We start from the raw sequence: 13,855 nt of genomic DNA on the forward strand, positions 1-13,855 counted from the left end.
GCACAAATACATAAAGCGGTTCAGGGCAAATATAGCGATGAAAGTCAAAGATCTTCGTGTCGGGTTCTATACGCAATGTTTTTATAAGTTACAACGAAAGAAACATTTTACAATTTTGACGGTTAGGACTTTTAGGATTTTGTAATTCCATTATCATTAGAATTCAATCGCATGTCCAGTCGATTAGTGGTTTAGAGTGGCCCGTTTGTGTTTAAACAACATGGGTTCGCGATGTACAGTCTATGTTTAAACGGTCATGTTTTAAGGAAACCCTTTCCTTCTCACCAGCAAACGCAAAGTTAAATGTTTCAATCACAAAATTATATACGATTTTGTGTCAAACTAAACAATTTATATCAGATTACACGAAGCCGAACATAAATCTGAATCCACCACCTAAATGTTAACGTACCATCTGATATAATGTTCACGATACTAAACGCTAACAATAAAAAGTAAAACATGCACAGAAAACGGGAAATATGCGTAACATTACAACGCTATATATTCGAGTCTAAGATACAAGGCTTTGAATCTGTAATCTTAAAAAGCCCAACACCATCACGAAATTGTCAAAAGGTACAAAAAGTGAACGGCATAGAATCATTCATCGCTAATCTCAAGTTTAAAAATTTAACTATAGCAATTTAATGCACAGCAATGTATTTAGTGGAACTTTGATATAAAATGGATTTACAGGATTTCAGGTTTCAACCAGTGAAAATATCACACAAATGCAAGCACAGCAAAATTTTCACAAAATTAAATTGACTAAGATTTGCGTTTGAAGGTTCATTTAACAAATGCACGTCACAATAAATGAATACGTCACCACAAAATCGTCAAGATTTGTCAGACCAAGCAGGAACTCGAAAAAAATCCGCATTGTGACGAATGCATCAAATAATAAACGGAAAATAAGACGAAGGCAAAGCCAACATACTGACCAATAATGTTACCAGTGGTAGAAGAGCAGGGCTGTGGTGCTGAAAAAGTTATGTGTAATGCGTAAAGCTTACAAGAGCGAGTGTGTCACAATAAAACAATAAGGACGGATGTACTTAAACACTAAAGTAAAAACTGTTTTGTAACAAATATGATTTAAAGCTTTTATAAGAACTTTTATGCCAACAAAACAGTGTAACACTGCATTACCGGTATCGCGAGTGAATCTTGTGGGACATATTGATCAAGTAATACTGTTTTTCGTTTAGCGTCGTATCCTGCATGTACGACGCTAATATCTGTTCGCACAAAAATCAGAGTTGTAATCAACGCAACGTTCAAGATTTTTGTTTGAGATTGTCAAAGAGGTTTTTATGTCGTATTTCGATTCTAACTGTCCCTCGCGATTTTGATCTGATGAGACTTTTCCCTGCTTTTGTGAAGTTGTTTCCCCAAACATCCAAAACGCTGATGTTGTGAATACATCGAGCCAATGACTCAGCACTTTCATCTGTCAGGTCGTTCAAACACAGATCAAGAAGTCCCATCTAAATAAAACCAGAAATATGGTTTTCCAATATACTTCCATTTCATATATTTTATATCCTATATACCAAGTTACTATCATTTGATAATATCATTTATTCTGCACATATGGATTGATTTTTCACAAAAAAAAGAGTAAGTCCCTACACGCGGATACACAGTAAGCAAATGTTGCGGTTATTTTTAGATTATTAAGGACAAATTATTGTACTGCTGATGTACGATTTGTTTTTGTTCCATGTGTTGTAAATATTATCTTTTAAGAAAAATGGATTCGTTCTTTTAAACACTATATACCAGAAAGAGAACACAAGACATCGTCATTTTGAGTTGATCAAACACGTCCCCTAGATAAGGAAGGATCGTGCCGAGATTTGTACCCGTATTACAACCAGGTTAAATTTCTTAGAGCTGAATATAAGTAATACGTAATGAACGACTTTTTTGCATCCCGCTTGGAATTTAATGGAGACTGAAACAAAGATGTCGACACTTGCATATTGGCGGTCGCAAAGAAAACTCAACGATCTGGAGTCAACTGCGAAGTTGCTAATGCAGTTTTGCCATTTTTAAATCGCTTGATGTTTGTTGACCCAATCGGACGATGTGTAGTAAAAACTTCGTATTCGTATGTTTTGACCATGGCGTTTTAACACATAATCATTCGCATCCAAGCCTATGCCTTAACGTACAACGCGCTTTAAACGTAAAACGAATGAAACAAGTAGTTAGGTGCATGCTTGATTTGTAATGTTAGGTTTACCCGTCATCGGGAAAGAAAAACGCGATCTTTTTGGCGTGAAGTGTGTTTTTTGCAGTTTCGACAAACAAATTGAAGAAAGAGACAAAATTTACCGCCGATAACGATTGGACGTCCTTTTAAATATAAACATTGCAGTATATGCTTATGATGCCGTTATCAGTGGAAAGAATTATTCTTTAGTTCAAATTTAACGTTTGATGCGTATCCTATATGTCAGTGGTTCTCAAAGTATGGGTCGCGACCCAAACATGGGTCGCACAGGGTCAAAAAATGGGTCGCGCTATGGCGGTTCAATGCTGCGTAAACAAACTATTACTGCATTAAAGTAAACACCAACGAATTTGCTTAATATAGTAGTAAAGTCACCTCACTCGACCACGTTGTACAGTTAACAGAACCAACTATTACCACATACAGACGACAACAGGCTTCCAACTTTACTGTTACGCACATGGTGATTGTAACGTGACACGTCGTAGCACGGGAAATAGTAGGACACGTTAATCATGCGAAACTGAACGTGGACATGTACCAGTTAGCGTTTAAGGATGAGTAAGTATTCGTACAAGGAAACATTTTTAGATTTGGGATTCACTTCTATCAATGATCATAGTGCTACAAAGCCACAATATGTGTTGTGTTATGCAGTGTTGGCGATCGAATCAATCTCGTTAAGTCTGCAGCCATTTGACATGGGCAGACTCCTATGCGGCGACGACGTGGCCTCGAAATTGCAGTCCGTCTCGTTAATACATTTTTGATGTTTGAGACTTGGGTCGTGAGATGTTTATAAAACTCAGATTTGGGTCGCGGTCAAAAAAGTTTGAGAACCACTGCTATATGTATATGTATTCTGACCCACGTAATCAAAAACAATAACAAACGAAATTTTCCTTATAATTGTTCACGTGCATGAATCAAGTTTCTTACAGGTTTTTCCAGTTGCAGTATAAAATCGCAGAGTTGTCTCACTCCTTCGCTTCCTATGTTGCATTTTTGAAGCTTAAGCTCGTAGATATTGTGAAGACAACAGGCCAATAAAGATGCACCCAGATCACCGATCTTGTTTCGGGAAATGTCCAGTTTCTTTAGCTGTTATTAAAGCAAAATTTAACATGTCAATTCGTAACAAACCAAACGTGAGAAATCAACAATGTGTTGACTGTTAGGTTAATGCAGGTTAGGTTACTAAATATTTCTATAAACCAGTGAAGGGCAATTACTTTTAAAAGGAGTCACCCAAAAACTGACTTGTTTTAAGGGCCAAATTGCGCATAATAATGATCCAAAGACAGCTTGTGACATCACAGACAAGACAAAAAGCATTAAGATTGTGGGCGAACAATTGCATTTTTGATAGTTGTCATTCAATAAAGGCTATTGTTTAGCAATGGAGACAGTCGATTCTCCCCTGAATTGCCTCACGGACCCCTAAAGGACCGCGGACCTCAGTTTAAGAACCGCTACGCTATCGCGTAACAAAGGATTGAACGAGTTGTGTTTTATACAGACTATGGCCAGCATCTCATGTTAATTTTTGCCTACACATGTGGGTCATAACGTAAATATATTTCAAAACAAGAAAACAATGGCAGTCTTTTCAAAATGAATGCAACACGTATTTCATGCACGTTATAAATAGGTCATTTTATATTGAATTTTTTTTAATTTACGTGACTTCACGCGGTGAAACAGGTACAGCTAAAGGACCGGATGTGGCCGCCAGGCCGTAAAATGCCCAGGTCTGCTGTAAATACAGATGTTGATTTTTCATATTCGGACTGGTTCATGCTTTTGCATTTGTGTAGCGCTTGAAAGCTTACCCGAATTGTAAGGCAGGCATTAGTAATGATGATATAACATCATAATGGTGGACAGTTGGGTCGTTACATTTCGGTTGCAAAATTACGTTTTTCTAATATTTCTGACAAGGAATGTGCTTATTTTCTGGGCAATGTTTTAAATAGCTATTTTACCCAAACTTCGCACAAGAGTTTTGTAATATTATGTACAAAGTTATGTCGCATATGTTGTTTCATCAATAAACTCGCATGGGACATCGAAATTTATTCTTAAATAAAAATTTGCTGGAAGAGCAACATTTATTAAATAGCTTACTTTATGGAAAACATATCATATAAATCACTCAAATTGTGGTGAATCTTTTTTCTGTGTTGATAATCTCGAAGGACACCATGCGCGAAAAAAATATTCAGGTCATAACATGCCGGAAATAACCGCTTAAATTCATGAGTAGATAAGGAAGGACCATACCTTAACGCATAACAAATGCAACCCGCGTGCATTGTTTACATGATCCAGTTTAACAAAGGGGCGGAAATTTAAATTTCAAGTAATTCTTTTATTTAATGCTGTTTTGGATATTTTTTTCTGCAATAATTTTTATTTCCGAACCGCCTGTCATCATAAATAAAACCACCCCGTATAGTGAAGATGTTCTACCGGTTCTATTTTGTGTATTTTACTGTTGGTGTTAAACTTATTTGAGGTAGTGTGTGTTGCATACAAATATTTTATGTTGACAAAACATGTAACAAATATGTTGAAAACTGAACATAAAGTAAGTACACAAAAGACATCACCAGTAAAGTTTTTTGGATAATACTCTCCCATCATACCTGGGATTTGAACAGTCACTGCACGCTGAGCCTGACTTTGAAAAAAGTATTGGGCCAAGAAAGTCACTCCAGTTGCTCGAAATGCGTTTGCAGCCTTGTGGTAATTTGTAGGTTGATCGCTTGTTACCTTTAAGTTGATGCGATCGGACAATGTGGGGTAAATAAACTAACTTTCTAGTGATATGTGTCAAGCCCAGACGTGAAAGAAAATAAGTAGGTAGGTGACATTAAAATGAAAAAAAAAATATTCGCACACGTTTAATTACGTCATACATAGTTCTTTTCTATCATTTCAATGGAAATATGCAAACGAAACTAAACTATAATGACATAAATTAATTTTAACATTAGATACTTAAATTGCACGAGTTTTATTCTCCGACGCATTTGACACAGTAAATAAAAACACTGGGAGCCACAAAGACCTTTTGAAATGAAATGGCACCGCACATAACCTTTTTGCTTTGCTTGATTATTTTTGTTTAACACGTATTGTTACACAAATATTAACAAACACGTCTTCACACACACGGCAAACAAACACAGTCGCACTGCGTGTCAATCTCACGGCGCACGAATGTGACGCCACACACAGTGATGCGCATTATGTGACGTCACACATTCGATTTGCTAAAGCGTAAAATTACATGGCTGCCGAACCGAATCGCATTGAAGGTTTTTTTTTAAATTAATTTGTTGGCAGCAGTTGCGTCGAGTTTAGTAGCTATACAAAATGTATAAATTTGTTTATTGTGAACTGCTAAATCCTTAGGAATAGTTGGAAGAAACATTCAAAATGTTTAGATCACTTTGACTTCTTGGTCAAAAATTTCCCGTTATATTCGGCACCAAATTAAACAAACTAGTAGCTATAACTATTGGAACTCTGTACGGTCATACGGTATTTTATTGTAGTTTTCATTTTCGACGTTTGTGATCTGCATAATTGTCGCAATACAATGTTGTAAATATTTTGTAATTACAAAAACTGTGACGTATAAGAGGAATCAAAGAGCTAGATGCGTCTCAGGGGCCGCGGGTTGGCGACCCCTGGTAGGAGTGAAAAAGTTGAAAAAATCATGCAATTAGCACAAATAATTAATTATTGAACCACACAACAATCCAAACTGTGAACAGAGTATTAACCGCCTTGGTTTACTTTCTAAAACCAAACTTTCGTTACGTTTATGTGAGTTGCAGTACAGAATCGCAGATTACTTTGCATAAAATGCTCAGAAAATAAGTATTGCAAATGTAAATGTTTTATGTGTGCCAAACAGTATACAGAAAATGTTAATATGGCGAGTATCTGACACAGCAGTGTGCAACTGTTAACTGTGGTCGAAATGTTGCCTTAATTTGAGGCTATTTGATAAAATCTATTGATTTCACAGCAATAAACAGTTGTTTTGCGTTATTGTAGTACACCTCGAAAGGCAAAGGTTTTGAAACATCAGATTGCTGGGCTACAGCAGTGTTACCTAACCTTACTTGGCTTATGGATATCTGAACTGGACCAAAAACTATGCGACCCCCCAGTGGCTAATTCACTACCGATCCCAGCAAACGCTGTATCCAGGCATAGAATAAATAACTAATATTGGTAATTTTATTCAATAAATCAGAGTAAAATGCCACTGAACGTTGTCTTAACGAACAAAACCGAAGTAATCAAACATTGTAAAAGTGGTTAGCTGCGCTCCTACACATGCAAATGGCACCCCAGGGGAAAAACTAAAAACTAAAACACTAAATGCTTATCCTGTAAATGCGTAACTAAAACACTAAATGCGTATCCTGTATGTAATAAAAATAGTATGACCCACGCAATAACTCAAAATTGTAATTAACATTTTCTTGTAATTTTATAGGATAAGTTACTTACAGGCGTTTTCAGTTGCAGTACAGTGTCGCAGAGTTGTCTGACTCCTTCACTTCCGATGTCGCATCCTTGCAGCACCAGCCTTTCGATTTTGTTAAGGCAACGGGACAACGAAGATGCTCCCAGATCACTGATTTTGTTTCCGGAGAGGAAGAGTTTCTTCAGCTAATGTTGTATTAAAAACAAGCACATGTTAACAAATAACAAAGCAGAAAACAAAAACATCATAAATATCACAGTGGCTTGTTCCGACATTCAAACAGTGGGTTTTTTCACTTTTAAATAATTTGTAACGTGGATAACCAGTCATAGCTAACATTCTCTTAGGCAACACGCATTATTTAAGTGAAACGCATTATCACAATTCAAAATCGTCATCCGCATCTTTCATGCCAGGGGTCGGCAACCCCTGGCATTAGTGCCAAGGTTGGCACGCAAGGTGGTTTTTCATGGCACGCCAACCGATTTGCCTGTTTATATTGGAGTAACATTTTAACCTGTTACACTGCTTGTTTATAACTTTTATTATGCCATTGTTGTAAAATTCAGCCTTAAATGTACAAAACATTCTGTTGTGTTTTTATTATCTGGGACGAACCACTATTATTTAGAAAAAACGTTGGCACGCGAAGCCATTACCACAAGGAAATAACAAGTAAATTGGCACGCGTCGGTTGCTGACCCCTGTTTTATGCAATATAGGGCGACATTTTAAGTCGTTGAATTGAAAAATATCGTAAAACTTGGAAGCAGAATTGTTTTGTTACTAATGACCATTTGTTTTGTGTATTGATGTCAACATAAGCTGTCCATAACACAGTTGAAAACGGGCCTGAAATTGGAGCCCGAGTCCGAAAGTACAAGCTCGAAACCCGGCCTGAACCGAATCATTTTTAAGAATTGAGACCCGAAAGTTGGATTGGCAGGCCTATACACTGAAGCAGCGTGGTCCAACTGCAGGCCCGCGGGCCAATTGTGGCCCGCGAGATAATTTTGTTGGCCCGCGAAAGTCCCAACATTTTAATGACAACTATAAGTTTTGTCTTCAATAATTCAATGTTTTTAATATGTGAGGATTAACGCACACTAAATATTGTAAAATCTCCTATTGTGAAGCCTGACAAGGCATTGTTATGTAAGAAAGGGTTCTGCTTCTCCAAACCGTTCAGGGGCATTTCTTCGCTAGAGTGGAAACTGAATGTTTTTGACAGCTTCTACTAAGTAAATAACTATAAAGTATAAAAATAAACTTATCTATAGGTAAAAAAAGGTGTATAGTTACCCTAGAGTTTGATTCAAAAAAAAAGTTTTTCCTGCAAAAAATTAAACCTTGGCCCGCGTAGTCAGTTAAAGATTTTAAATGGCCCGCAACAAAATAAAGTTGGACCACACTGCACTGAAGCATCAGGAAAGGCAACAAACACGATAGACGATTGGTCTTGGACAAGGCGTTTTAAGTCTGTTTTGCAATAGGTCATGTCCAGCAACTGACAACTTAGCTAGATGAATTTAAACAAAAAAAACATGACACAGAGTGTAAAGTCAGGCCTGATTTATGCCCCCTTTTTCAAAGAAACCTAAGCCCGAACCCGACCCGAAAAGCATGCATTACACACAAAATAACTTGACCTACTTCTTAAAATAAAGCATGAGAATCATTTTAACCACATGTCAAAGTAGTACGTAGTTTCGCTTTGTAAAATGCCAACACTTTTATTTACTGACGGTGGCAGGTGTTGGCATACTGGATATAACTAATTTTACCGCAAACTGTCAGGAAAAACTTTCCAATATATAAGCTATTGCTGCCAGGCATAGTATCAAGTTTAAAGAGCTCTTCTGGCAAATGTGATTTTATTCCGACGTTTCGACGTCCTATACAGGTCGTCTTCATCAGGGTAAATAACACTGAATGCGACTAGTACAGTGCACGATAAACAAAGGAAAAAAGGAAAAAAAGAATAGAACGCAAGCACGTAACAACGCAACGAAAACACCGCGCGATAACAAATGATTGACCCTCTAATCTTTAAGCAGGTGCCTGTAGCACGCTGGAAGCATCACGTCTGTTTTGATGTTCATTGTGTTGACCCGTTGGTGAATATTCCATGACTCAAGAAATAGTCTTTTCCTGTAGTCAGGCTCCCGGGCCACAACAGAAGCCGCATTGAAATCAATACGGTGGCCTTGTGATACCGCGTGATTGGACAGGGCCGACTTCTTTGCGTCGCTGTTGGCAACATCCCGCTGATGTTCTTTTCGGCGGGTGTTGAGTGACCTTCCAGTCTCCCCGATATATATTAACGGACACTCGGCGCAGGGAATAGAATATACAACACCACGTTGTTCAAGGGTGTCGATTGGATCTTTCGGGTGACTCAGTAGCTTGCGGAGAGTATTGGCAGGTTGAACGCCAACCGCTACGCCGAAGTCACGCAACATACGCCGTAGAATATCCGTCAATTTCGGTATGTACGGAAGTGTCACAAAACCCTCTGTTTTTGGATGGGTCACCTGTTTGGGACACGTTGCCCGTCCATCACGGAGAATCCAGTTGGGGTAGCCGTTGTATTTCAAGGCTTTGCGAACCTTAGCCAGTTCCGCCTCGCAGTCGTCGCTATAAGTGCACAAGCGTCGTGCCTGATCTTTTAGGGAACGAAAGCCTTGAAATACAATGAACAAAATCTTGTTGTACTCATAAAAACATTATATTGGTAAGGGGAATTTAAATCACAGTAATACCGGGTTGGCTCTGTTTTGAAGCACAAAGAAAATGTTTTCGACGTCATCGGGAAAGAAGGATGAATCATTGAGGTCAAGTACATCAGGAAGTAGGGAAGCAACAGACGATGCAATATCTGGATCATTTGACTCATGAGCCCAGCTACACACTTGCTTAATGTTTGTTGTGCTCATTTTAGTCAAGAATTCGGCTAGCAAGCCTTTCTTGAGTGACCAATCTTCACTAGAACTTGCAGCGACAAGGTTTTGAAGACTATTGAAAACCGACGAATCGCAGATTCCGAAGACAAACTTGGAAACAACTTCCCATTTGTCTTCGGTTAGTTGTTTCAGTTGCTTACGAAATTTCTTCACGGGCATGATCATCATCATGTAGAAAGAGGCGAAAAATTCCTGCCAGGTGAGGTGAGAAAAGTGTCTTACTTTGTGTCCGTCTAATATCGTCAGCTTGAGATTCACTTGCTTCGTTACTGATGTGTTCAGGAAGGCGTCGGCTGTGACAGGTTTGATTGCAGCTTTCTTAAAGTCCTTGGCTTTAAACACCAACTGGCCTTTGAGAAATGCATCCCAAGCCATTATGGCCAGTTTATCCAATTCGCAATCTTCGCCCTTCAGATGTGGTGTTATTACATATTGGCTACAAGTAAAAGCAAAAACTCGTGTGAGCGAAACAAACTGAATTTCTCCATCGTAATTCACCAGGTAGTTGAGTGTCAAGATAAAATTGACAGGAACATAACAGTACGCGAATACGTTAGGGTTTTGGGTCAGTTTTTGATGTATCTCATTATATTTTTCGCCACATATCTGAAATACGAGTTCGTCTTGTGATGTTGGAGTTAACCCAAGTATCTGGACTATAAATTTGGGTCGGTATGACGGATAGAGCTTGTATAGTTGAGATGGTCGTGACGTAAAAATCTTTCGAGCAAGTGGAAGCAAGTTTCCTCCCGCTAAATGCTTCAAATAACTTTCTGCAGAATTTTTTTCATGTAATAGCGGTTTCGAAACCGAACTGGAAAATGATTTAAATGCTGCTTCATCCAAACCATCGAAAATAATCAAAACATGAGGATCACTGCAAATGGCAGTAATTATCATGATTGCTTCGTCAGGTGTGCAGATCCATTCCGATAATATGGTGGAAATGAGAAATTGAAGAAAGGTCAATTTTGCAGTGAAGTCAATGAGCCTGATTACAATGTAAAAGATAAACGATACTCTTCCGCACAATCGTCCATCTAACGCTTGGAGGGCCCACTTTTTGGCTGATGTGGTTTTTCCTATTCCAGCTTGTCCAACCACACCAACTACATTGCCGTGTTTTTCGATGTAGTTTTGTTTTGCTTCTGTTTTATGCGCTTTGAACGTCTTCTCCGCCTCTTGTTGTGCAGTTTGTTTTGCACGAGGAAACATTTCTTCACCGGCAATGTCACTTTCTGGTGTTTTGTAAAGTTCCTTTTTACGGTGGTAATGTCCTTCTGCTAGAAACTCGTCGCCATTTTTTTGTGGTTTGTTGACCATGGCAACGTGGACGGGTTCTACAGCTTGTTCTAAAAACTCAGCTAGAGTCGATTCTTCACTGGCGATTGCTTTGACTTCTCTCTTTAGTAGAGATTTCAGTTGTTGACCTAAACAAGATACGTTCTGTAAAAAACTTATCGCATCACGCCAGTATAAATTATGGTATTTTATTGAGGGGTGCATTTACTAGTTTGTATTTAAACTAATACCAAACAAAACCTGTCTTCACATTTTTCATTTTCAGTGACTTGTTTCTTTTTCAGATATCTTTGCTGATTTTCATTTGGTAAAGCATGGGCTGCTGCAGATCGACTTGTCGCTGTACTAGGTTGATGTGATGTGGACGGGTTTTCATGAAATGCCTTTGGCAAGGTTTCGTCCTCCAAAGCAACTGGTGCAGGTGGCTGTGCTGAAGTGTGCTGTTGTTCGTGTATATGCTGGACCGTTTGCTGTTGTTGCACCAAGTTGAAATGGTAGTGGTGGTGATATGTGTCACCAAAATGTGGCGCCTCTGCTTTATCCTGCAAAACACTGAGAGATTTAATAACAACACACATTCTGTCACTCTTACCTACAATATTTATAACTCTGTTCTCCTCATCGATTGGACAAATTTGAGCTTGATGTGTTCGGGGCACAACATCTTTTGATTGTTCGGGTAAAGGAACAACTTCACCAGATTGTTGTCCTTGTGGCAGTCTTGTCTGAAGTTCATGGTCACCCGATTCTTGTGTCAAGTTGGGTCGAACACTTAAGTTTTGAGCAACAGTTGGATTAAAACTTGCATTTCTAGTTTGGTTTTCCATATTTTCTGACATGCGTCCGAGCACAAATCAACAAACTTGATCAAAAACCCTGCATTTTGTAAACAAGTTTCGTTATGTTAGAAAATTAAATTAAATTACTACAAGATATGAGTAGTGTTAAATTATAGGACAGTGTGCTATATCGAAACCTCAGTGGCGTTGTTTAATAGCAAACCAATTTCCAACACCACCAACGGCGTAAGGTATAACAAGTGTAGAGTTGGAGACATTGATGATAAAATACTCTTTCAAAAATTCGAAACAAACTAATTAAATAGTGCGGTTTGCTGGAGGCTGTATGAAACGCCAAATGACGTCCGTATTGCCGGGAAATATTTCTTATAATATCTGAACGCTCAATTTCCCATTATTTCTGTGGTTTGTCCTTTCGTCGCCGCGCATGTTTCGTAAACGAAGCAACCGTCACACGTTGAGGTACTTCAACAACGACGAAGCAAATCCTCGTTAAACAACGTCGATTTATCGCCACATAACAGTTCTTTATTCCCGGCTTTACATCGTTATACAAAATGGTGGCCTTTGATGTAATGCATTGGATACATACAAAGCAACCGGGTATTTACACGAGCGCAGTAAGCCATCGAGACTGCTCGTCGCACAAGGACGCAAATGTACAAAGCTATAAACCACTGGGACACATCGAAAAGTTTAGTTTTTTGAACACAAATTGTTTTTTAGGTTACCCTCATATAGTTCCTGAACGGACTTGGTTCACGATACCGCCGTAAGTGTTTTCCCCCATACAGCATGTTCTTCGAACAAATTACTGTCGTACGAGGGAACGGTACTTTGGCACCAACAACGCATGCTATTTGGTTTATTATTTAAAGTTGACTGACACAGAACCATTTCCATCACGTTCTTATTATCACGCTGAAAAGGCTTGTGACAGAAAATCAAAGCCCGACTTCACTTCACAAAATAAAAGATTTTGACATGATATTCAATGCACGCATTTAAGTCAATTCACGCATTTAAATGTCTAGTTCCTCTCAGTTTTTATGTCATTTGGAGTCCATAACTGGTGCGAAAATCTAAACATTTAAAATGTTCACTTTGATTTTGTGCAGCAACGCAATAAGGTCACATCAAAAACGAAAAGAAACAAGGCACAACAACATGGCAAAATCAGACAATGCCCGGAAAACATACAATAACAATAAATTAAAATGTGTAAAGTAACACCGAGGTATTACGTTAAGAAACAAATTTTGTGCTGATGTACACAACAGTATCGCATAAAATCCGCAAAATTCTCTGCTTTTTGTGTACTTTGTCACTGCGATTTATATCGGGGCGCAAATACTGTGTAGACAACATATGAGTGACAGCGTTATAAATGAAACGACTAAACGTAGTTTTTACTGCAAGTAACACACGCCACCAAGTCGTGGTTTGGACGCGACTAATTTGAGTTTTCGCAGGAATGGTTCCTATACCACGAAACGAGATACTTGTTAGCTTCATTTACTAGTATATGAATACTGTCATGAACTTAATTCGTTCAGACCAGAACTAAATGAAAACTTAAACATTCCAAAACAAAAATAATAAAACTCCCAGAACAAATTATGTTCGTTTGTTTCGCATCGCTTCTGTATAGGACATTGCGTATAAGCAAAAAAAGATTTTCCACATTAAAAATGTCGAAAAAACGAAAATGGTGCTTTTAATCATGAAAACAGACTGAACCTGTAGAATATGTTAACGAGCAGAAACATAATCCTTTTGAACGAAACCTTTGCGTCAATCAACCGTGCTACGAAAACAGTATGAATTCATATTTATATTTTAAGTTGTGACACGACATCGTATCGACTTCTGGCCCACCAAAATGTTAAAGCCAAAAACAGTTACAGTTATTTCATGACAAAAAAACTAGGTTAACTACAGGCTTGAAGTAAGCTTGTGTGACAAAAACAAGCAACGCTACCAGAAAGTGAAAAAGCTGACACAAAACTACTTCTTTTTGTCAAAACAATTGTAT

General features: G+C 38.2%; 2 protein-coding genes across 2 annotated transcripts; both read right to left on the reverse strand.

Moving 5' to 3' along the window:
• Positions 1 to 450: 450 nt before the first annotated feature.
• On the reverse strand, positions 451 to 10,229 carry LOC145224710 (uncharacterized). The gene is made up of 4 exons (XM_080091270.1): positions 9,518 to 10,229; positions 6,779 to 6,940; positions 3,185 to 3,346; positions 451 to 1,493 (listed from the first exon to the last, which is right to left on the reverse strand). Exons 1-4 carry the CDS (start codon positions 10,091 to 10,093, stop codon positions 1,284 to 1,286), a joined length of 1,110 nt encoding a protein of 369 aa, XP_079947396.1. The 5' UTR covers positions 10,094 to 10,229; the 3' UTR covers positions 451 to 1,283.
• LOC145223696 (uncharacterized) lies at positions 10,104 to 11,847 on the reverse strand. Its single transcript, XM_080090091.1, has 3 exons — positions 11,271 to 11,847; positions 10,217 to 11,148; positions 10,104 to 10,154 (listed from the first exon to the last, which is right to left on the reverse strand). The coding sequence occupies exons 1-3, from the start codon at positions 11,845 to 11,847 to the stop codon at positions 10,104 to 10,106; spliced, it is 1,560 nt and encodes a 519-aa protein (XP_079946217.1).
• Between the last annotated feature and the right edge of the window lie 2,008 nt (positions 11,848 to 13,855).

Source organism: Phallusia mammillata, chromosome 4 (assembly GCF_965637545.1).
Source record: "Phallusia mammillata chromosome 4, kaPhaMamm4.hap1.1, whole genome shotgun sequence".
Classification (NCBI taxonomy): domain Eukaryota; kingdom Metazoa; phylum Chordata; class Ascidiacea; order Phlebobranchia; family Ascidiidae; genus Phallusia; species Phallusia mammillata.

What these genes read in the sequence shown, in the direction of transcription:
- LOC145224710 (XM_080091270.1), bottom strand. Translation starts at nt 10,093, where the DNA reads ATGGCTTGGGATGCATTTCTCAAAGGCCAGTTGGTGTTTAAAGCCAAG. An exon ending in TACTGCAACTGAAAACGCCT is followed by an intron (nt 3,347 to 6,778) that starts GTAAGTAACTTA and finishes CTTTAATAACAG; the next exon opens with CTAAAGAAACTGGACATTTC. An exon ending in TACTGCAACTGGAAAAACCT is followed by an intron (nt 1,494 to 3,184) that starts GTAAGAAACTTG and finishes GGTTTTATTTAG; the next exon opens with ATGGGACTTCTTGATCTGTG.
- LOC145223696 (XM_080090091.1), bottom strand. Translation starts at nt 11,847, where the DNA reads ATGGAAAACCAAACTAGAAATGCAAGTTTTAATCCAACTGTTGCTCAA. An exon ending in AGTCACTGAAAATGAAAAAT is followed by an intron (nt 11,149 to 11,270) that starts GTGAAGACAGGT and finishes TATCTTGTTTAG; the next exon opens with GTCAACAACTGAAATCTCTA. An exon ending in TCTTGACACTCAACTACCTG is followed by an intron (nt 10,155 to 10,216) that starts GTGAATTACGAT and finishes TTTTACTTGTAG; the next exon opens with CCAATATGTAATAACACCAC.